Source organism: Aquarana catesbeiana, linkage group LG11, assembly GCF_042186555.1.
Source record: "Aquarana catesbeiana isolate 2022-GZ linkage group LG11, ASM4218655v1, whole genome shotgun sequence".
NCBI lineage: Eukaryota > Metazoa > Chordata > Amphibia > Anura > Ranidae > Aquarana > Aquarana catesbeiana.
The window spans coordinates 39,375,739-39,400,629 of record NC_133334.1 but is presented as its reverse complement, the minus strand read 5'-3'; the positions used below and the strand labels follow the sequence as shown (position 1 = coordinate 39,400,629).

Here is a 24,891-nt window from a genome sequence, read left to right as displayed (position 1 = left end):
ATTCCCGCCCCTTCACACCTCAAATTACCCCGATTCCCGCCCCTTCACACCTCAAATTACCCCGATTCCCGCCCCTTCACACCTCAAATTACCCCGATTCCCGCCCCTTCACACCTCAAATTACCCCAATTCCTGCACCTTCACACCTCAGTTTACCCCGATTTCTGTACCTTCACACCTCTGATCTTCCCAATTCCTGCACCTTCACACCTCAAATTACCCCAATTCCTGCACCTTCACACAACTGAATACCCCAATTCTTGTACCTTCAAACAACAGATTAGCCCAATTCCTGCACCGTCACACCTCAGATTACCCTGATTCCTGTACCTTCACACCTCCGATCTCCCCAGTTCCTGTACCTTCACACCTCAGATCCCCCCAATTCCTGCACCGTCACACCTCAGATCCCCCCAATTCCTGCACCTTCACACCTCCGATCTCCCAAATTCCTGCACCTGTAAATTAGTAGTTGCCAATAGCTGGTTAATTATCAGTCTAAAATAAGAGCAGGCAGCTCGAGGAGTCCGACTCAACACCAGGACCAAATCTAGCCTTTCAGGGGTCAGTAGGGTTGAGAACAGGGATTCAGCAGGGTGGTCAAGAGTGGCAAGCAGGGGACAGGGGTCAGTAGGGCAGAGGACGGGGTGTCATCAGGGCAGTGTACAGGGGCTAGCAGTGCAGAAGATGAGGTCAGCAGGGCAGTGTACGAGGGTCAGTGGGGAAAAGGATGGATCAGCGAGGGATACAGTAGGACAGCATCAGCAGGGCATAGAATAGGGTCAGTAGGGAAAAGGACAGGGGTTCAGTGGGGCACAGAATTGTATCAGCAGGGCATAGAACAGGGGTCAGCAGGCATAGGACAGCATTATCAGGATCAGGGCATAGGACGGTGTCAGTAATGAAGATTACAGGGGGTCAGCGGGGCATAGTATGGGGTCAGTAGGGAAGAGGACAGGGGTCAGTAGGGGCATAGGATAGTGTCAGCAGGGCAGAGGATGGGGTCAGAAGGGTATAGGACAGGGTAGCAGGGCATGGGACAGAGGTAAGTAGGGCAGAGAAATGGTCACTGCTGGGAGGGCTCTCAGCAGAGCTGCTCTTCCCCGCACTGCACACAGCTGAAGTTGGATTCTATTACAGACACAGCCTTGATCTGCACAGTGTGTATCTGGCTGTTGCAGCTCTGCTGCCTTTCCGATTTGAGGATTTCAAAGGTCAGAACTGCAACAGCCAGCTACACACTTTGCAGATTGTCTGTACAAGAATCCAATCTCAGCTGTGTGCAATGCATGTAGGAACAGGTCTGCTGCATGCCCTGTGTGAGGCTATGATTTGTAGTTTACAGAAGGAAGATACATTAGTTGAGTTCCCAGGAAGATACAATGACACTGGATTTCTGGCAGGGTCAGCAGGTATTTTCTGTATGTGCTGAAAGTGGTCTTTGCCTGGAAAAAAAAAAAAAAACGAATGGAGCTGCCTAATCTAAGGTCTGGTGGGCTACAATACATTACATATTTGGATTTTTTGGGGTTTAATAAAAGTATTAAATAGCAGAAAACACACTGTAGCAACATGGCCCTCTACAGGTTAGAAAATGGTACTACAATCCATACGTTGCCCATATTTGAAGTCTCCAGCTTTTTTTTTTTTTTAACTTGGGCATTATTCAATCTGAAACACGAACAGGACCTTGGAGAGGACTTTCTTCAGGTACAGCATTGTAAAGCAGGCTAGTGTCTTAGCAAAACTTGTTTTTTTTTTTTTTATTCTATCACCCTCTGGGCTTCTGTATTTTTTCAAAAGATGGGGTTGGGCCTTCAGCTGCAGTTTGTTGGTTTGCTTCGCTGTAATAATAATCATTTTGTTAATTTCTCTGTGCTGTCTACATTTTTATTTTCTCCAGAACATCGCTTCCCCAAGTGTCACATGAGGTCAGATCCAATGTCCTACAGCACTCACGTTGGCACCTCACTTGCTATCGAACGCTCATTGTCCCCCCTGACGGAACAGGAAGGTGAGGCGTACCTGGAAAGATGCGGCAGTATTCGGAGGCACACAGTCGCCAACGGTCACACAGACCTCCAGCTCCTGGCTATGGCTTCCATCATGCACCCCCGATCGGAGGACACCGAGCTCTCGGACCCATGTCTGCTCCTTCAACCCAACTTCACCCAGCGACATTTCAGCAGCGAACCAAACATTGCAGACAGTCCAACAGAACTGAGTACCTCTCTGCAAGATGGATCCGAACACAACTGTACGACTCCCAGCTGACCCTTGACCCCCGTCTTGATAACCAGGACACCAGTCTCAGCAATAACACATATCATGCTACTTGAAATGAGGACCAGAAACTGAATTTTAGCAGCTGGAATCCCATTTTAGGAGTGTTTTCACAGTCTGACTCACTAGTTGGTGGAAAGTCAAGATTGCATTGTTAAAGAACTGCCCAGCAAAATGATTTCATTTCTAATTGTGGATAGGGGGGGGGGGAGGGTTAGAACCTCTGTTGGGGTTTTATTGCTGTGCAATACTCGTGAAAATAACGGGATCATCGATTTAGCTTGTCAGATTAATCGAAATATGACTGGGCACAGGGGATCTGGTGAGGCTGAATACTACAAAAATAGGATTCCTCATAAGGAGAGGATATTTGCCAGCACACCACAGATCTTCAGATTATGTTCAAACTTTTTTTCTATTTTTTGTAGAACAATCACGTCACAAACAGCAAAGTGCAACGTTTCAGAGTAGCGCAGTACCCCTTCATCAGGTATGTGATGTCATTACATGCCTGACAAAGGGAAAAGGTTCTAAACCTTCATCACATGCCTGACCCTTCTAAAAGGTTCTAACCCTTCATCACGTGCCTGTACTTTCATCACATGGCCTGACCCTTCTAAAAGGTTCTAACCCGTCATCGCATTTCTGACTAAGGGATCATTACATGCCTGACAAAGGGAAGGGTTCTAACCCTTTATCACATGCCTGACCCTTCTAAAAGGTTCTAACCCTTCACCACATGCCTGACGAAGGGGGTCATCACCTGCCTGATGAAGGTGTCCTGCACAGCTCTGAAACATTGCTCTTTGCTGTTTCTGATGTGATTGTTCTTCAATAAAAAAAACTTTTGGACGTAACCTGAAGATCCGTGGTGTTCTGGCAAATATCTACACTGTACTTGGCATCTTCCAGTTTCCAGCTGGTGATTGCTGCAGGAACCATTATTTTACAGCATATTTCGGGAACATGTGCAATGGGAAGATGGAAGATTCCACATAAGTAGAGGGTCCAGATTTGAGGACCACAAATACACAGTATAATGAGGACACCAGACAGTGTTTCTAGAATCCCAAATATTTTAACTTTGGAACACAGCAGTATCCATAAAACACATTTCCGGGGGTTTAATGACCTCCTCTTTCCTCAGGTGTAAATCGTACAATCACAAGGAATAATGATTTATTGTGTCGACATTTAGAAATACATGATATCTGTGAATCAGCTAATGCATTGAAGAAGGGGGCCCCTGAAACGTGTTGGATTATTTCATATAGTCACATAGTTAGTCTGGTTGAAAAAAGACACAAGTCCATAAGTCCATCCAGTTCAGCCAACAGAAGGGAAAAAAAATATACACACACGCACACAGTATCTCATAAAAGTGAGTACACCCCTCACATTTTTCTAAATATTTTTGTAGATCTTTTCATGTGACAACACTGAAGAAATGACACTTTGCTACAATGTAAAGTAGTGAGTGTACAGCTTGTATAAATAGTGTAAATTTGCTGTCCCCTCAAAATAACTCAACACACAGCCATTAATGTTGAAACTGCTGGCAACAAAAGTGAGTACACCCCTAAGTGAAAATGTCCAAATTCGGTCCAGTTAGCCATTTTCCCTCCCCGGTGTCATGTGACTCGTTAGTGTTACAAGGTCTCAGGTGTGAATGGGAAGCAGGTGTGTTAAATTTGGTGTTATCGCTCTCACTCTCTCATACTGGTCACTGGAAGTTCAACATGCCACTTCATGGCACTTCATGGCAAAGAATGCTCTGAGGATCTGAAAAAAAAATTGTTGTGCTACATTTCCCATGATGCTCAACTACACTGCAGAGTGCATGAGCATCATGGGAAATGTAGTTCCAAAACATCTGGGGTGCCAAGGTTCGCCATCACTGGACTAGGCTATAAGGAATATTGCCAAGATCCTGAAACTGAGCTGCAGCACGGTGGCCAAGACCATACATCAGTTTAACAGGACAGGTTCCACTCAGAACAGGCCTCGCCATGGTTGTCCAAAGACGTTGAGTGCACTGGCTTAGCGTCATATGCAGAGGTTGTCTTTGAGAAATAGACGTATGAGTGCTGCCAGCATTGCTGCAGAGGTTGAAGGGGTGGGAGGTCAGCCTGTCAGTGCTCAGACCATACGCCGCACACTGCATCAAATTGGTCTGCATGGCTATCGTCTCAGAAGTAAGCCTCTTCTAAAGATACAAGCAAGCCCGCAAACAGTTTGCTGAAGATAAGCAGACTAAGGATATGGATTACTTGAACCATGTCCTGTGGTCTGATGAGACCAAGATAAACTTATTTGGTTCAGGTGGTGTCAAGCGTGTGTTGGTGCAACCAGGTGAGGAGTTCAAAGACAAGTGTGTCTTGCCTACAGGCCAGCATGGTGGTGGGAGTATCATGGTCTGCGGCTGCCGGCACTGGGAAGCTACAGTTCATTGAGGGAACCATGAATGCCAACATGTACTGTGACATACTGAAGCAGAGCATGATCCCCTCCCTTCAGAGACTGGACCGCAGGGCAGTATTCCAACATGGTAACGACCCCAAACACACCTCCAAGAAGACCCCTGCCTTGTTAAAGAAGCTGAGGGTAAAGGCGATGGACTGGCCAAGCATGTCTCCAGACCTAAACCCTATTGAGCCGCCTCCAACGAAAGGTGAAGGAGGGCAAGGTCTCTAACATCCACCAGCTCTGTGATGTCATCATGGAGGAGTGAGGACTCCAGTGGCAACCTGTGAAGCTCTGGTGAACTCCATTGCCAAGAGAGTTAAGGCTGGAAAATAATGGTGGCCACACAAAATATTGACACTTTGGGCCCAATTTGGACATTTTCACTTAGGGGTGTACTCACTTTTGTTGCCAGTGGTTTAGACATTAATGGCTGTGTTTTGAGTTATTTTGAGGGGACAGTAAATTTACACTGTTATACAAGCTGTACACTCACTACTTTACATTGTAAACCGTCCCTTAAAGTCATCTCAAGTCCGGCAGACTGGACGGATCAAATCTGAAATGAAATCTATAGTGTAGAACTACTGAAAAAATAAATCATTCTCTATGCAATACCTACTTCAGTGCATTTTTAAAAATATTCCATCTGTATTCTGCTCCTGCAAGGACACTTCGAGGGTCAGTCCACCCAAAACTGATATTTTGGTGTCGTCTTCCGGACTATCTCTTAAGCTGGCCCTTCTTACAGAGGATTTGTGACAATAACTACCAGTTACCAAAAATGACTGATCAAGGCCCCTTAATGCTCATTTTATTGTTCCAAACTGTTGGAGGGAGGTTGCTTTCATCTTATTGAGTGTTCTGCAGTCAAAGTCTGGGTCAAGTGGCCTTGTGTATGGACACATTTAGGGACTTCACTGGCAAGATCTCCTTCTCTGAGTTCCCATCTCTTAGCAAAGGCTCTCACTCTTCTATTCGGATTAATTACACTTTTGAAAATACTGCAGAAAACGTGAGACTCCTTTTGCTTGGCTTCACACAAGACACAGTCAAAAACTCCAGTGGAAAACTCTCACCGCAGTAGTCACCATGGGCCCATCCAGATCTGTGATTTCTGGCAACTAAGTGCAGTGCCTTTACAGGTCAAATGTTATTCATAAAAACATAGTATGGTTTGGGAAAATGCTGCATTATGGCCACTGGATGGAGCTGAGGATCATAAGAAAAAAATATACTAATTTCCTAATATCCTAACAGAGATGGAGCTGAGGATCATAAGAGAAAAAAATACTTATTTCCTAATATCCTAACAGAGATGGAGCTGAGGATCATAGGAAATAAATACATGTCCTATTATCCTAACAGAGTGGTTAGAGGAAATACCATGTTATGGCCACCAGATGGAGCGGATGATCAGAGGAAATACTAATTTCCTCTGATCCTAACAGATGGTAAGGTAAAATACCACAATATGGCCACTAGATGGAGCCGAGCATCATAGGAAATAACTTTGTATTTCCTGTGATCCTAATAGAGTGTTTAGGGGAAAGACCACATTATGCCCACCAGAAGGAGCTGAGGAACTTAGGGAATAAATATTTCCTAAAATCCTAACAGAGTGGTTAGGGGAAAAAAAACACATTATGACCACTAGATGGAGCTGAGGGTCATAGGAAATAATTATTTCCTATGATCCTAATAGAGTGGTTAGGAAAAATATCTCGTGTCCACCAGATGGAGCTGGGAATTATAGGACATAAATACTTATTTCCTATGATCCTAACAGAGTAATTAGGGAAAATACCGCAATATGACCAATAGATGGAGCTGAGGATCAAAGGAAATAAATACTCATTTCCTATGATCCTAAAAGAGCGGTTAGGGAAAATACTGCATTAAGGCCACTAGATGGAGCTGAGGATTATAAGAAATAGATAAGTATTTCCTATGATCCTAATAGAGTGGTTAGGGAAAATACCGCATTATGACCACCAGATGGAGGATCATAAATACCTATGTCCTATGATCCTCAGCTCCATCTAGTGGCCATAATGTGGTAGTTTCCCTGACTATTCAGTTTTTTTTTATGAATAACATTTGACCTGTAGAAGAAATAGGAGCTTATTTGATCTTGCCACATTCATGCAGAACAAAAGTACCAGTAGTATTGCTGGACAAACAGCCATGCAAATGTTTTTAGATGTACACCCCATAGTGTGAATGGGCTCTTTGTGGTATAGGAAACCAGAAGATGACTGAACCCAACCAGAATCCACCCCTAAATCAAGTATCTGTTTTATTGTAATCTGATGCATTAGATGATTTTTTTTTTTTTTTTTTTTTAACTTCAACTGTATTCGAGGAATTGAACAGTGGAGCTACTGGAACAAACAAACTGGATCTGATGGAAACCAGATTGCTCAGGCACAGTTAACTATGGGACAGTAGGAGCCGAATATACCTACAGATTGTCCAACTTTACAAATCAGGTGAATCAAAACTGCAACTGTATCCAAATAACCATAGAATGTTCCCGAAGAGGAGCGTCACACCAAATGTGTAGAATTCAAAGAGTATTTCATTTCCTGGGATATAAGTTGAAAAAGACAAACCAACGTGTTTTGGGGGGGGCATCTCATCACCAGAAGATTGCTAATATACAGGAGTGCTGGACTCAATGAAGGATCCCGTATTTGGAGTATACTGGTTTGCTTAGCACGGTTCTCACAGCTGGTGTACGAAAAGACCGGAAATGAAAGACTTACATAGGAATTGTGTTATCCTCCAAAAGTTTTGTGCTACAACCGAATGGGTTGTGCTAAGGGGCTTTGTAGGAGGGCTTTGTGTCACTGCCCCACCCACTGAGTGCTCTTTAGACCAGGGATCTCCAAACTTTGTAAAAAAAAAAAGAAAGGGCAAGATTATTATCCTTCAGACTTTAGAGGGGTTGGACTGTGGCCATTAGGAATAGAAAATATCCTGGCGTCAGTAACAATGCCCCATCGTTGGTGTCAGTGGGAGGAATAGTGCCCTATCATTGGTGACTGTGAGAGGAATAATGCCCCATTATTGGTGTCTATGGAAGCAAAGGTGCTCTATTGTTGGTGTCAGTGGAACGAATAGTGCCCTATCGGTATCAGTGGGAGGAATAATGCCCCATCATTGGTGTCAGTGGGAGGAATAGTGCCCTATCGTTGGTATCTGTGGGAGGAATAGTGCCCCATCGTTGGTGTCAGTGAGAGGAATAGTGCCCCATCGTTGGTGTCAGTGAGAGGAATAGTGCCCCATCGTTGGTGTCAGTGGAAGGCAATGTGCCCCATCGTTGGTGTCAGTGGGAGGAATAGTGCCCCATCGGTGTCAGTGGAAGGCAGTGTGCCCCATCATTGGTGTCAGCGGGAGGAATTGTGCCCCATCGCCGGAGTAAGTGGGAGGAATAGTGCCCCATCATTAATGTCAGTGGGAGGAATAGTACCCCAAGGCCCAGATAAATGCAGGCAAAGAGCCACATCCAGCCTCGGCCACAGTTTAAAGACCACTATTTTAGACAACTGGCTTTCAACTTTAGTTTATTCCTTCCGGTAGATCTGTACACCTAACTGGTTTCTTAAAGCGTACCTTCAGTGCCAATTGGAAGGTCCTCCCAACACAAGTGGCTGTAAAATATAAATTGCTCAAAACCAAAAAAAAAATGACTTACCTCGGCTTGGCCTCCCAACACTTCAAGGTGGCACAGGTGACATTATAGTGCCTCCTGGCAGAGCTGGGAACTTTGAAATCCATCAAGAATGTACTCCAGCCCATTACAAGAGTGTATTCTCACGTGGCTTCAAGCTTTCAGCTCTGCCGGGTGATGTGGCACCCAGGGGCATTAGAGACAGGGCCAGGGTAGGTTTTTTGGGTTTTTTTTGTTGATGATCTGCTTATTTAGAATTTGCTTTGGCTCATGCACATGGCGGAAATATGGCATGCATGAGCATCCAGAACCTCCAAAAAACTTCCAGGGTCCAACACTGCTGCCTATTGACAGCACCTACAAAATGTGGCTGTATGCCAGTATGTGATGGCGCACATACCCACATATAGCCACCTCTTCTGATTGCTGTCAATAGACAGCTGTATGCAGCAGCTGTGGGTCCTGGGAATGTTTAGACGGAGGTTCTAGATTCTCGCGCACGCTGTATTGCCCCCCCCCCCCCTTGTGGCCATGTGAATGAGTCCTTTGGAGCGACAGGAGGTTTTCAAAAATGTGGCATGGAAGGCCCACTTTAACCTCCATCTGACCTGTGGCAAAAGGCCTTATGAAAACAGATTTTAGGTAAATACACCGGCTTATAAAACATTTCTAGACTTTGTTATCCGTATGTAAGATGTGTTTTACAATTCTGCCTGTGATTCTTTAAAAAGCCCCAAAGCAGCAACAGACATAGTTACCGATGGGCCCTTGTGTGTGAACTATGTTTGGTCCTCTCGATAACTACTTCACAAGCAAAAGTTAACTCTGATAGGTAAATACATAAGAGGTAGTCTTCACAATGACCTGACTTCTCTCATTGATCATATTATTCAGCTGGGGTAAGACCCTGAAGACCCCTTTTACGTACAGCCCAAAGGGAGAAGCATTAGGCCCGGGGCCGGGAACTTAAGGAAATGCTCACTGCCCCTTGGAATATTACAATCCAAGAGAACAGTTGGGGCATTGTGAAGAAGGTCTCCTACAATGTGCCCTAGAAGTGAGCAACATCTAGGTCTATGTCCAACCTACACACAATACATATGGATCCCTAAGTCCCAAAGTGCCCTTGTGCAGCTTCAAAGCCTGCACAAATGGCAACTCTGCCCCAAAGCTCGACTGATCCTCCCCTATGCTGCTCCCCCCCCCCGCCATTCCATTGAAACCCCTTGTAAATACATTGAGCTTGATCCTTGGTAGCATTGGAGGGGCATGTGACCACCTCCCAGAGTGCAGTGCTTAGACCTAGTCCTGATGATGCCACAAACGCTGTGTAAGCTCTGACACCGTGGAGTTGATGTGGGGGTTGGACCCCGGGGCTCCAGTGGAGAAGGATGGGGGGGGAGCACAGTGAAGGTGAATGTAAAAGAGTTGGAGGGGAACTGAATGGGCGAAGTGACAAAGTCCAACATTTTCTGATCTCCCAAAGATAGCAATGGGGGATGAGCCTTGAGACAAGCCTGTGCATACAGTACTGCTCTCCTGTATAAGGCGGTGCTACTTTCCAGACAAAGCTTGAAATAATCTTTTCATGTTTCTATGTGTGCGGAAGAGTGATGTGAACTGGAAGAGCAAATAAATTATATTTATTTAAAGTCCGCATGTGGTCTATTTTTGTCTGCAATAGGGACAGATATCAGACCTGTGAGACCCATGACGTCCTCAATACTGTTAAAGGGCTTTTAAATATTTGCAGTTTCTCCTTCTAGTGGTAATCTGTAGGAATTGCAGTTAGCATCTCTTCTGAACAGCTGAAATTAAAACCAAGTAAGCCACATAAGCCCTGATTTATAAAGCTGCAGGAGCACGCAAGACATCCTAAAGTGGCATCTCAGTTAAGGTTATCATATGTCGTCTCAGGGTGCCCTAAAGTGTAGGTCAGGGCAAAAATAATATTAAAAAAAAAAAGTAATAAAAGCTGTGGCCACTAGATGGAGCTGATGATAATAGGGAATAAGCATATTAGACACATTACAGGGTTTATTTTTGACAGTTGTGTGGATTGTTAGATATTTGCACAGCAATTTTTTTTTTTAATACATAGAGCCATTCATCGCTTTTTATACAGTGCCTTGAAAAAGTATTCATACCCCTTGGAATTTTCCACATCTTTTCATGTTACAACCAAAAAAACGTAAATTGGGATTTTATGTGATAGACCAACACAAAGTGGCACATAATTGTGAAGTGGAAGGAAAATGATAAATGATACAAATAAATATGTGAAAAGTGTGGGGTACATTTGTATTCAGCCCCCCTGAGTCAATACTTTGTAGAACCTCCTTTCTCTGCAATTACAGCTGCAAGTCTTTTTGGGGATGTCTCTACCAGCTTTGCACATCTAGAGAGGGACATTTTTGCCCATTCTTCTTTGCAAAATAGCTCAAGTTCTGTCAGATTGGATGGAGAGCGTCTGTGAACAGCAGTCTTGCCACAGATTCTCAATTGGATTTAGGTCTGAACTTTAGGTCTGAACTTTGACTGGGCCATTCTAACACATGAATATGCTTTGATCTAAACCATTCCATTGTAGCTCTGGCTGTATGTTTAGGGTCGTTGTCCTGCTGGAAGGTGAACCTCCGCCCCAGTCTCAAGTCTTTTGCAGACTCTAACAGGTTGTCTTCTAAGATTGCCCTGTCTTTGGTTCAATCCATCTTCCCATCAACTCTGACCAGCTTCCCTGTCCCTGCTGAAGAAAAGTATCCCCACATGATGCTGCCACCACCATGTTTCACGGTGGCGATGGTGTGTTCAGAGTGATGTGCAGTGTTAGGTTTCCGGCACACATAGCTTTTTGCTTTTAGGCCAGTTAAAAGTTAAATTTTGGTCTCATCTGACCAGAGCACCTTCTTCCACATGTTTTCTGTGTCCTCCACATGGCTTCTCACAAACTGCAAACAAGATTTCTTACTTCCTTTCAACAATATCTTTCTTCTTGCCACTCTTCCATAAAGGTCAGATTTGTGGAGAGCACAACTAATAGTTGTCCTGTGGACAGATTCTCCCACCTGAGCTGTGGATCTCTGCAGCTCCTCCAGAGTTCCCATGGACCTCTTGGCTCTTCTCTGATGAATGCTCTCCTTGCCCGGCCTGTCAGTTTAGGTGGACGGCCATGTCTTGGTAGGTTTGCAGTTGTGCCATACTCTTTCCATTTTCGGATGATGGATTGAACAGGGCTCTGTGAGATGTTCAAAGCTTGGGATATTTTTTTATAACCTAACCCTGCTTTAAACTTCTCCACAACTTTATCCCTGACCTGTCTGGTGTGTTCTTTGGCCTTCATGATGCTGTTTGTTCACTAAGATTCTCTAACAAACCTCAGAGGGCTTCACAGAACAGCTGTATTTTATACTGAAATTAAAAATTACACACAGATGGACTCTATTTACGAATTAAGTGACTTCTGAAGGCAATTGGTTCCACTAGGGGGCTGAATACAAATGGACGCCACATTTTTCACATATTTATTTGTAAATGTTGAAAACCATTTATCATTTTCCTTCCACTTCACAATTATGTGCCACTTTGTGTTGGTCTATCACATAAAATCCCAATAAAATATATTTACGTTTTTGGTTGTAACGTGACAAAATGTGGAAAATTTCAGGGGGTGTGAATACTTTTTCAAGGCACTGTATCTCACAAAGAGCCCTAACATGAGCCGCCCCTGCATTGTTTTTGTATCTACAGTCCTCAAGGAAGGTCATAATGAAGCTTTACTCTTTTATTGCTGGTCTCCCCCCTTAAAATCTAGAATTTTGTTTCCTTTTCTTCATTTTATTTTTATTTATTTTTTTGGACTTTCAAAATTTTGGTATTCAACCAGAATTTTACAAAATACAAATAACAAGGTATTCTCTGTGAAATACTTCTATCATTACTCCATTTTTGATAGCATGAGGAAGAATTAAGTTGAACTTCAGGCAAACGGCTAGAATACACAACTGAGCTGTTACCTGCCAAAGGATGTGCATTAGTGTCCATTCAGCCCTGAGACTTCCACAGCTCTGCCATGCAGCACAGACTTACCTGGAATGAGAAGGGGACCTGATCTGTCATTGCTGAAGGTTTCCCCCAACTCTGTGACTGGACAGTGAAAGGAAAAGCAGTTAGACTGTGATCATCTGTCACTCTGCTCTCGCCTCACAACAGCGTACTCCTGCAGCACAAGTGCAGTACAAAAATACATTTACTGATCTATTAATTCTAATTACATCTACCTAAAGTTCTGATTTAACTTTTTTTTTTTAACTCACCTAGTTACAACAGTTTATCTTGTATTATTTTTATCTATTGTTGATGAGACCTTGAAAGTGACATGTAATGGCTTAAAGTGGACCCCTTAGTAACTTCACAAGTCTGCGTTAATAAAAATCCTGACAATACATCATCTTCCAATCAGCTGCAGCTTTTAGTCATCCTTGAACTCCAGTCCAGTGACTTTGCCTAGGCTGAGATGATGTCATCAGTCTGCTGCAGGCTGACTGAGGCATTTCTTCAGTCTCATCTCCGACTGCAACATTGTGACTCTTTAGCAAGTCACAAGGTGAGAGAGACTGCAGCAGGGGCTGATCTGTGTTAGGCAGGCCATACATTATGCAATTTTCTTTTCCTCAACCAGGGGTTGAAGGTAAGAAAATTTCTCGATTCCCCCAACAGTACAGTCATTGTTGATCAGGAACCCCTCCTGCAGCGCTATTGCATTCTGCTGGCGGGGTAGCCCATGGAGCCTTCCCTACCGGCAGAATACAATGATAACTGCTGGCGGCTATAACCACCGGCAGAGAACGGGCGGAAAAAAAAAAAAAAACAGACAGGCTGGTTGTACTGAAGTTGATCAATGGATTGCCTTCAGTATAACCAGCCTGCCCATAGACGGAACAAAGTTGCTTGGTTCCTGGTGAATCAGCTGATCAGTCTATGGCTGGCTTTAGACATGTGCACTGCCGGAAAATGTATTAGTTTTCCTTTCATTCGTTTTTTTCCGTTTATTGGGTCAGTCGGTATGATCGCAATTCGAAAATAAGAAAGAAAAATCCAAAAATTCGAAAGAATGACTAACTAATAATAACTAACTGTTAAATTATAGGTATTGGAATTTCCTTTCAAATTTGGCTGTTAGTGAATGTAACGAATACAAATTTATCCGAAGTTACGAATTATCCGCAATAATGAATCTCGTATCTAAACAAATGGAATGGAGTGAATTATAAATAATAAAAATAAATGTTTTTATTATTATTATTGTTATTTATTATTATTAATTCGTTACCGTCCATCCGTTTAGATGCAGCATTTGTTGTTGTGGATAATTCGTAACTTTGGATAAATTTGTATTCGTTACGTTCACTAACAGCCAAATTTGAAAGGAAATTCCAATACCTTTAATTTAATAGTTAGTAATAGTTAAGTTATTATTAATTAGTTATTTCAGATTTTCGAATTTTGGGGTTTTTCGGAGTTTCAAATTCCGAATTTTCGAATGTAAGAATTTTAGATTTTTTGTAAATTCTAAAATTTTTAAATTCGAAAATTCTTAATTTTCTAATTTACGAATATTCAGAAAAATTTGTAAACGGGTTTTCGTTAATTCTGATATCTCCGAAATAACAAATTTGGCGAAATTCGTTAAAAAATTTGAACGAAACGAATTGCACATGTCTATTAGACATTCACGAACCCCACCAAAAACTGCACAGGCACCAGGAGTTACATGATTGTGTGCATATCCCAGTCCAGGAAGTAGATGAGCTGAGGAAATGCAGAATGGAAAAAAAATCTAATAGAATTGAAAATAAAAGAAAAGAATAGAATAGAAAAAAAAAAGAATTGAATAGAATAGAAAGAATATAACAATATAACCATCTTTTGAAATTTGAATTTCGAATAGAATAAATTCAAATTTGAATGGAAAAGAATAGATTAGAAAAGAATAGAAAAAACAATAGAATATAATGAAATAGAAAAAAACAATAGAATAGAATGGAATAGAAAGAATATAATCTTCCAAAATTCTAATTTAGAATAGAATAAATTCGATTTAGAATGGAATTCGAATGGAATTCAAATATTCCAAATTCGCTCGAATTGCGTGAATCCTGAAAACGAATTCAACGAATTGATGTAAATAACAAATCGGAAACACATGTTTTGTCCTGCATTCGTTCTGCGCATGTCTAATCCCAGAACATGGGCTGCAGGCTTGTCCTGATACCAATCCAGAAGGCTAGTAAGTGTTAAGAGGAAAGGATCGCCGCTACTCCCAACCAGCCCAAGAGGAATAAAAGATAAGGAGCGACCATGTCTTCTCCGTATTGTTTATTCCCCCCGGGCTGGTTGGGAGTAGCAGTGATCGTTTCCTCTTTACACTGACTAGCCTTCTGGGACTATTTTATCATTGTGAGCTCCATTTTCCTTATTAAAGTGGAGTTCCAACCCCAAAAAAAAAAAATTAGTAATGTGTTTAAAAAAAATAAAAAAAAAAACATTTGGAGAAATTTTTTTTTTTTTTTTACTCGCCTCTAAATGCCTGTTGCTAGGGCAGTATTTGTAGCTGCTGACTTTTAATTATTATTTTTTTTTTTTTTAAATGGGAACCCCGCTTTAAGGTATTTCATTAGCAGGCATGACTGTCCATCTTATGTTAGGTCTGCTCTACTGTGACAAGTTATTACATACCTGCCACCAAAACTAAGTTATTATAGTTAGACACCCTAAATCCTGACATCAATGACTATTCCAGGTATTTAGGAGACGGATGGCTCCTCCCGGACAATAAAGATGACGTCTTCCTTTAAGTGTCTCCATCTGTAACAATTTGAAGCTCGCTTTTACCGAATGTAACCCGGCTCAGGTCTGTTTATGAGGAGCCAAAACATTCTTTTCATCCTCAACATATAAAAAAAGAAAAGCAATTAGGCGCAGTCTGTATGAAAGACGTTCGTATCAGAGTTTTGTCTGAAGTTCATATGAGAATGGGAAGGAAGATAAAAGACGTTCGGCGAGGAGGCGACTCAGGCGAGGGTTTGTAAATCTCTGTAAAGTATTTTTTTAATGTATTCATTTGCTGTAAAATCTGTTTGATCTCAGGCAGCTACGTGACTCCACTGAAGACTTCAAAGGCCGGAGTTTTGGGGAGATAAAATATTTGACAATCGCATTATACGCACCTGCTGATCGCTCTCGGTGTTTGCAAACACTTGAGAAAATCGGGAAGTACAATAAAAGAATTGACTATTGGAATTGTTTTAACATGAAATGCTGGTCAAAGCATTTGATTTTGGTGTTGGATAGAATGAGAAGGAGCTGCAATTTTTGTTCAATTTTAATGAAGTGTCCCCGTCGAAAAAGATGCCCCTTCACTTCCTGTTCTGATACCCGAGAGGGACCCAGACACCCCTAATAACCTTATAGGAAGAGGAAAGGCTAAGTAGTAGTCCAAATATGGTTTATTATTGGTACACTATATTGCCAAAAGTATTGGGGCGCCTCCCTTTACACACACATGAACTTTAAAGGGGTTGTAAAGGTAAAATTATTTTGTTATACTTACCTTCACTGTGCAGCTCGTTCTGCACAGAGTGGCCCCGAACCTGGTCTTCTGGGGTCCCTTGGCGGCTGTTTCAGCTCCTCCCCGCAAGCATTCACCACCTTAATGCGAGCTCCCTCGCATGGTGGTGAGTGCTTGCGGGCGCGCTCCCGTGATACAGCCGGCGGCTATAGCCGCTCGCTGTATCACTCGGCCCCGCCCCCCGGCGCGCCGCGTCATCGGATGTGATTGACAGCAGCGCGAGCCAATGGCTGCGCTGCTTTCAATCCATCCACTGCAGCCAATCAGCGACCAGGCTGAGCTGCAGTGGAGATGACGGGAACGAGCAGCGAAGATTCGAGGCGTCAGGTAAGTAAAACGGGGGGGCTGGGGGTGGCGGTATTGTCAAAAGTTTTTTCACCTTAATGCATAGAATGCATTAAGGTGAAAAAATTTTTACCTTTACAACCCCTTTAATGACATCCCAGTCTTAGTCCGTAGGGTTCAATATTGAGTTGGCCCACCCTTTGTAGCTATACCAGCTTCAACTCTTCTGGGAAGGCTGTCCACAAGGTTTAGGAGTGTGTCTATGGGAATGTTTGACAATTCTTCCAGAAGTGCATTTGTGAGCTCAGGCACTGATGTGGATGAGAAGGTCTGGCTTGCAGTCTCCGCTATAATTCACCCAAAGGTGTTCTATTGGGTTGACGTGTAGGGCAGTCAAGTTCCCTTCACCCAAATCTCGCTCATCCATGTCTTTATGGACCTTGCTTTGAGCACTGGTCCAAATCATTTGGTGGAGGGGGGATTATGGGGTGGGGGTGGGGTTGGGCTTGGCCCCTTAGTTCCAGTGAAGGGAACTCTTAAGGCGTCAGCATACCAAGAAATTTTGGACAATTTCATGCTCCCAACTTTGTGGGAACAGTTTGGGGATGGCCCCTTCCTGTTCCAACATGACTGCACACCAGTGCACAAAGCAAGGTCCATAAAGACATGGATGAGCGAGTTTTGGGTGGAGGAGCTTGACTGGCCTGCACAGAGTCCTGACCTTAACCTGATAAAACACCTTTGGAATGAATTAGAGCGGAGACTGCGAGCCGGGCCTTCTCTCCAACATCAGTGCCTGACCTCACAAATGCACTTCACAACTCAATATTGAACCCTACGGACTAAGACTGGGATGCCGCTAAAGTTCATGTGCGTGTAAAGGCAGGGACCGCAATACTTTTGGCAATATAGTGTAGTAGCTGTTTACAAGCCAACACGTCTCTGGGGTTTAGAGTCTTCTTCATCAGGGCCTAAAGTTAATGTAAATCTGGTCTGTCATGTACAGGGGGCCCGTATCCATTGAGAGAAGGACAGTCTGGGTCATAGCAGCAATCACTCGAAGACACAGAAAGCTCTGCACTGGAGTCATGGGAGCACAGGGACCACTGGAAGACATAGGATGCTTTGCAATGGAGTCACAGGAGCAGAGGGGTCACTTGGAGGACACAGGATGCTCTGTACTGGACTCACAAGTGCGCAGGGGTCACTGGAAGACACAGGATGCTCTGCATGGAGCCTCAGGTGCACAGGGCCCACTGGACGACACAGGATGCTCTTTGTGACGGACCACTTGGCACCCCTCTTGGGTGCCTCCGTCAAGATATACAGCTTCCTACTGTCTGGAACCAGGAACCAGATATTATAGCAGAATATTGCACCTAGGATCTAGACAACACTAGCTTAGGTGCAAACTGGAACTGTCTTTACTGTAAATTCACACAGAATATATACCACATAAGATCAGGTAAGAGCTTGATAAGAACATTAACATAAATATAAATAGTTAATGTTTTCAGGATTTCCCTCAGATGATACGGCTGTGGTAATTACTAAGGCAGTGAAACTGATCAAATCACCTGTGGAAAATAATGGTTAGCCTGAAAACATGACCTGTTGGGGCACTTTGAGGACTGGAGTTGGGAAACACTCGCCCAGACCATTCAGCACCAGTTTCCCAGTAAGACCCAGTAAGTAAGACCTAGGGCTGTCCCAATCTTTAAAAGGATTAACAGACAGACAGAAACAATAGGTGACTCAATCAACAATTGGAATTCACACGTAGGAGACACAGAATGGGGAAATTATACCATGAAAGAAAGACCCCTTGGTAAACAGATTATAGCAGGAGACCCCAGCATCAGGTTGTTTTGAGCTGATTATATTAACATCTGCTGTGTCTAGGAGGGGGGTTGAAGCAGTGAAAGCTGATTTGGGCATAGAGGCCCCAAATCTGTATCCGGGACTTCCAGTGCTCATAATCTGTGGTTTTCGGGGAGACATGGACTTGAATCTGAAGTAAAACTACTTCGGGGGTCCCCCAGGCACACACCTCCCAAAGAATAGAGTCCCCTCAAATGCCAGGGCCCATAGTCAGTAGGCAAGAGACTACCCTGCAGGTCCCTCCAAAAGCCCCTGGCGAGTTGGGTCTGTCACACTCTGTATTGGAGTCACAGTCGCGCAGGGACCACTGAAAGACACAGGATGCTATGCATTGGGCCTCGGGTGCACAGGGGCCACTGGAAGACACAGGATACTCTGTACTGAAGTTACAGGTGCACAAGGGCCACTGGAAGACACAGCATACTCTGTACTGAAGTTACAGGTGCACAGGGGCCACTGGAAGACACAGGATACTCTGTGCTGAAGTTACAGGTACATAGGGGCCACTGCAAAACACATGATACTGTATACTGAAGTTACAGGTACACAGGGGCCACTGGAAGACACAGGATACTCTGTACTGAAGTTACAGGTGCACAGGGGCCACTGGAAGACACAGGATACTCTGTGCTGAAGTTACAGGTACACAGGGGCCACTGGAAGACACAGTATACTCTGTACTGAAGTTACAGGTGCACAAGGGCCACTGGAAGACACAAGGTTCTCTGCAATGGAATCAAAGATGCACAGGGGTCACTAGAAGACACATGATGCTCTGCACTGGAGTCAGAAGCGCACAGGGGCCCATTGTTCCCTCTGTGCTACCATGGCTCTAATGCAAAGCATCCTGTGGCCTCCAGTGCACCCATGAACCATGATTACCTAGAGGAACCTCGGGAGTACCTAGCAGAAGTGTAGCAATGTGTTGCCCAAACACCAAACCATGGGTTTGTTTGCAACTTAAAATGCACCTGAATTTAGAAATGTGTCCTGATTGGTTGTGGCATTGGCGCTCTCGGTAAAACCTGAAAGTGCTGGTGGCCTAGCACCAGACACAGTCCCTGGTGCCAATACCCAGTGGAGGTAAGTGTGACACAGTCATTAAAATCTCATATAAGCTTTAAGAGCTGTAAGAACGGCAAGGATGTGGAATTCCCTTCCACAGGCGGTGGTCTCAGCGGGGGGGGCATTGATAATTTAAAAAAACTATTAGATAAGCACCTGAATGACCGCAACATACAGCGATATACAATGTAATACTGACATAAAATCACACACATAGGTTGGACTTGATGGACTTGTGTCTTTTTTTAACCTCGTCTACTATATATGTAACTATGTTCCCTTTACAGAAGGTTGTTCTTGAAGCTGCTCTGTGTCTAGTGTGAGACGGTCGCTGGATTTCTATAATCTGCCCAGTAAGAGATTAGAACTACAAAACCCCAAAATGCATTTAAAACGCTGGAACTTAACAGCTGGGAAAACAGCATTGAAGGCTTTTAGACGCAGGACCACTGACCTAATAATTTCTCCTCTGAAATATGCACATCTGTCACTGCTTACAATGCTCTGATTTTCAGATTCTCTTCTTTAAAACCAGCAGCACTAGGTAACGGTGAGGGGTGGCCATACACGGTAATGGCGCTTCCTAGAGGCACCAGATGTCGGACGTGCAGCCATGATCTGATCTCATCTGAACGATCCTTCTACAAACATATCAGTCACTCCAATCAGCAAAAGGGACTTATTCTGTAAATTGAAAAGCAAAGCATAGTACTTAATAGCAATCAATCAGCATTCATCCTTCTGGATCTTTTAGGGCCAGTTCACACTGGGATCCCACAGAAATGCGTGCTGCGTTCCCATGCAATTCCTGTGCGGTGCAATTTCATTTAAACTGAATTTGCAACGTGACATGAAGGAAGTATGCATGCACTATTTTTTTTTAAAAAGTACTGAACCAAATCTGCGGTACCATGCGATTCAGTGTCCACAAACACGCAGCGTTTGCGATCTGTGTTTGGGGTGTCGCTAATGTAGTGGCACCGGCAGCAGATCACAAATGCAGTTGGCGAGAAAACGCACACGGATTGCACCTTTCTTGCACCACCTTCTAGCGTGATCCAGCCCTTACTGTGATCATCTGAAATATGATTGGTTGATAGTGGGGTCCTGTATTTTAGCAATTACCACTACTGTTTGGGCTGCTCTAATGAGAACCTGTGTAAGTCACCATACTAATATTGGAGGTTTGGGTCAGTAATAATGGAACCCTAGAATTATCCCATTGGTATTAATATCCAGTGGTATTTGCCGTGGTACTTTTACAGGGTGCCTGGATTCTGGACTGGTGGCTTCTATGCATCAAAGCATTCCTACAGTCAACCTGGTTTGCAGGGCCGTCTTTAATTTTGATTGGACCCTGGGCAAACATTTTCCTGGGGCTTCCCTAGCCCTACGCCACCACCCTCGGCCCCCGCTATGCAATTTCTCTCTCCACCTACTCTGAGACATACATTGATTGCTAGAGGTTACTGCACATTATTACTGCTCACTAATTGGTTGCTAGAACTTACTGAACATCATTACCGCTCACCCATTGATTGCTAGAGGTTACAGCACATTATTACTGCTCACTGATTGGTCGCTAGAGGTTACTGCACATCCTTGCTGCAAATTGATTGGTTGCTAGATTATAGATAGATTATGCTACAAATGCAAATAAGTCCCATTGCCAGATTAAAAGTGTTGTTTTGCATTGCAGCAGAATTTGACGGCCCCAGCTGTGCATGTTTCCCTATGAGACTGTGTAGAGCAGGGGTGTCCAATTCCATTTCATTAAGGGCTGCATCAGCATTATGGTTGCCTCAAAGGTCCAGTTGTATCTGTAAGACAAGATGTCTAGAGAACCCCACCCCCTTTACATCGGATGTCAAGAACCCCTCTACCATCAGAAGTCAAGTGTGCCCCACCCTCCCTTACATCACAGTGCACCCCCCTTACCTCATGCTGCTGCCAGAAAAAAAGCTGGGGCAGAGCTGGCATAGAAGGTGCAGGATCTGGAGAAGGACCAGAGCAGGGCTGGAGTCAGCTCAGGGGAGATGGCACAGAGAGGCACAGGATCTGTAGGAGGAGTTCTGTTATCCTCTCTGCTGCAGACTGCTGAGAAGTGGGGCAGGGATGGGCCTTTCCAAGGCTGCATGGAGAAGCACAGGATCTGGCAGAGGGATTCTGTCCTCCTGTGTGCTGCCAACTGCTGAGACAAGGTGGGGGCGAAAACAAGGGGGGGTGCCACAGCTGCAGGAGGAGTGTGAGGGCCACATGAATGGCCTTGGGGGCCGGATTCTGCCTTATGTTTGACACATTGTGATCCTTAGTGACCCAGAAGACTCAGAATCGAATGCCTCTGCAAACTTACGCTGCATGGCCTCCCTGATTCTGCAAAGCCTGGGAAAGGACCCTAGGATTTGTGGTATCAAGGAGAGGGATCATTAATGGCTGGCAACCCTTCTTGATCCACGTTACAAGGGTAAGGTTGCAGAACTCATCCTGCCTTCGCAGAGGGAACAGAGGATGAAATATCCTCAGGAGGCCTTGAAGAAAGGTTTGTGCAACGCATTTCCAGACCCTGGGTGGTTACAATTTCCTGGTGCTGGACAATGTGTTGCTGACCGATGCCTTTAAACAATTTTTTAGTCCTCAGCGCCAAGATCTGATCGATTCAAGCAACCATCGCCAGCGTCTCCATTACAAGGTGTAGAAATATCCAGGGGCAAGAGCAGACTTGGAGACCTTTCCAACAGAGCATCCACTGGGTTACTGGGTCTTGAGGATGGACCACTGGCCAGAACTAGCTCAATATGTAATTGAGCTACTGGCCTGTACTGCATCCAGCATGCTTTCTGAACGCACATTTAGTGCTGCTGGAGGGTTTGTAATGGATCAAAGAGTGCGCCTGTCCACAGACTCCGTTGATAGGCTCACATTCATAAAAAGGAATCAGTCTTGGATCAGCAGCTATCAAGCACCCGATTATCCAAACAAAAGAACTCACTGCTCCAGGTGAGACAGGAAGCCTAATGATATCACGGGTGCCCGCCTCGGCTCGCCTACGCATACGATCAACACTGAAGAAATGGCTGCACTCCAAGATCCATCAAAATTCGTATTTAATGAACGAACATCCCACGTGTTACAAACAGTTCAAATGTTCGTTCATTAAATACAAATTTTGATGGATCTTGGAGTACAGCCATTTCCTCAGTGTTGATCAAGCACCTAATGCTGATGTAACTGATTGAATTTGCTATGGATGTGGGATCCCTTGAAGACTGCCTATGCAATATTTTTGGTTTAGGGCACCACCACCACCACCCAAGGCCCAATTTTTCTGCCCCTGTTTAAACAGCGGCATGCAATTACAATTTATGATCTAATATTTTACAGCAGGGCCCATTCCCGCGCTCAACAAGAGTATCTGTGAGGGGTTACAGTGTTGTGGCACCACCACCCAAGGCCCAATTTTTCTGCCCCTGTTTAACAGGGGCACGTAATTACAATTTTTGATATAATATTTCAACGCAGGGCCCGTTCCTGTGCCCAACAAGAGTATCGGCGAAGGGTTACAGTGTTGTGGCACCACCACCACCACCAAAGGCCCAATTTTTCTGCCCCTGTTGAACAGGGGCATGTAATTACAATTTTTGATATAGTATTTCACAGCAGGGCCCGTTCCTGCACCCACCAAGAGTAACTGAGAGGGCTTACAGTGTTCTGGTACCACCAACACCTAAGGACCAATTTTCTGCAGAGCGTATAGGGCAGGCCGTATAGTATATATACTACTGTTCAGAGTATATAGTGCTTGGGGGCCTGACCTCCACGCCATTTTTTAACAAAAATTTGTGTGCAGCCTTCCCCTTAATAGCAACACCAGACCCAAAGGGCCTGGTAATGGATTGGGGAGGGGGGGACTCATGCTGTTTTTTTCATTGATTTTCATCTATATTGCCTGGACCCGACAATTCATTACAGCCGTGAGTCGTTTTAAATGATATTTTTTCCTTTAGAATTGTCATTTTGCTGTGGTATTGTTTTAAACACGGGAAAAAATGCGCTAATTTACAGGCATACTAAGGACACCCCCAAGGCACGATATTTAAAGGAGTATTTTCACTTTAAGTATTATTAAAATCACTGCTCCCAAAAAAACAGCCATTTTTAAAACTTATTTTTGCATTGATACATGTCCCCTGGGGCAGGACCCGGTTCTCCAAACACTTTTTAGGACAATAACTTGCATATTAGCCTTTAAAATTAGCACTTTTGATTTTTTACGTTCATGTCCCATAGACTTTAACAGTGTTCGAACAAATTTTTTGCCTGTTCGCATGTTCTGCTGCGAACCGAACCAGGGGGTGTTCGGCTCATCAGTACTCCTAGACCATGCAGGTTTAGGAGATATACGGGGTAGCTACAGGTAAGCCTTATTGTAGGTTTACCTGTAGCAAAAAGTGGTTGTAAAAGGTTTACAACCACTTTAAGGAAAGAATCCAGGCCTTTTTTAAGGCAATCTACTGAGCTGGCCAGAACCACCTCTGGAGGGAGTCTATTCCACATTTTCACAGCCCTTACTGTGAAGAAACCTTTCCGTATTCGGAGATGAAATCTTTTTTCCGCTAGACGTAAAGAGTGCCCCCTTGTCCTCTGTGATGACCTTAAAGTGAATAACTCAACACCAAGTTCACTATATGTACCCCTTATGTATTTATACATGTTGATCATATTCCTACTTAATCTCCTCTTCTCAAGAGGGAATAAGTGCAGTTCCTCTAATCTTTCCTCATAGCTGAGCTCCTCCATGCCTCTTATCAGTTTGGTTGCCCTTCTCTGCACTTTCTCCAGTTCCCCAATATCCTTTTTGAGAACTGGTGCTCAAAACTAAACTTCATATTCCAGAAGAGGTCTTACTAATGATTTGTACAGGGGCAAAATGATATCTCTCTCTCCCTGGAGTCCATACCTCTCTTAATACAAGAAAGGACTTTGCTCACTTTGGAAACCGCAGCTTGGCATTGCATGCTATTATTAAGCTTATGATCTACCAAAACCCCCAGATCCTTCTCCACTATTGTTGTACTCCCCCTAGTATGTATGATGCATGCATATTCTTAGCCCCCCAAGTGCATAACTTTACATTTATCGACATTAAACCTCATTTGCCGCACAGTTGACCAATAAAACAGTGCATTGAGGTCGGCTTGTAAGTTGGAGACATCCTGTAAGGACATTATTCCACTGCATAGCTTGGTGTCATCTGCAAAGACAGAAATGGTACTTTTAATCCCAGACCCAATATCATTTATAAAGGTATTAAAAAGTAGGGGTCCCAACACAGAACCTTGGGGTAGACCAGAACCTTAGACCATTCAAAGTAAAAATCATTAACCACTATTCTCTGAATTCGGTCTTTTAGCCAGTTTTCTATCCATTTACAAATTGATCTTTCCAAGCCTGTAGACTTCATGAAATGTCTTATTTTGTTAGCATTTTATAGACTACAGTGCCTTAAAAAAGTATTCATACTCCTTGAAATTTTCCACATTTTGTCATGTTACAACCAAAAGTATAAATGTATTTTATTGGGATTCTATGTGATAGACCAACACAAAGTGGC

General features: G+C 43.8%; 1 protein-coding gene across 1 annotated transcript in view; it reads left to right on the top strand.

Moving 5' to 3' along the window:
- The window catches only part of PRR5L (proline rich 5 like), a 115,316-nt gene extending 112,833 nt beyond the window's left edge, over positions 1 to 2,483 (top strand). The window contains exon 9 of the mRNA XM_073604188.1: positions 1,904 to 2,483. Within this exon, the coding sequence (XP_073460289.1) occupies positions 1,904 to 2,274 (371 nt within the window). The 3' untranslated portion in view covers positions 2,275 to 2,483. The remainder of the gene's footprint in view (positions 1 to 1,903) is intronic.
- The last annotated feature ends 22,408 nt before the right edge of the window (positions 2,484 to 24,891 follow it).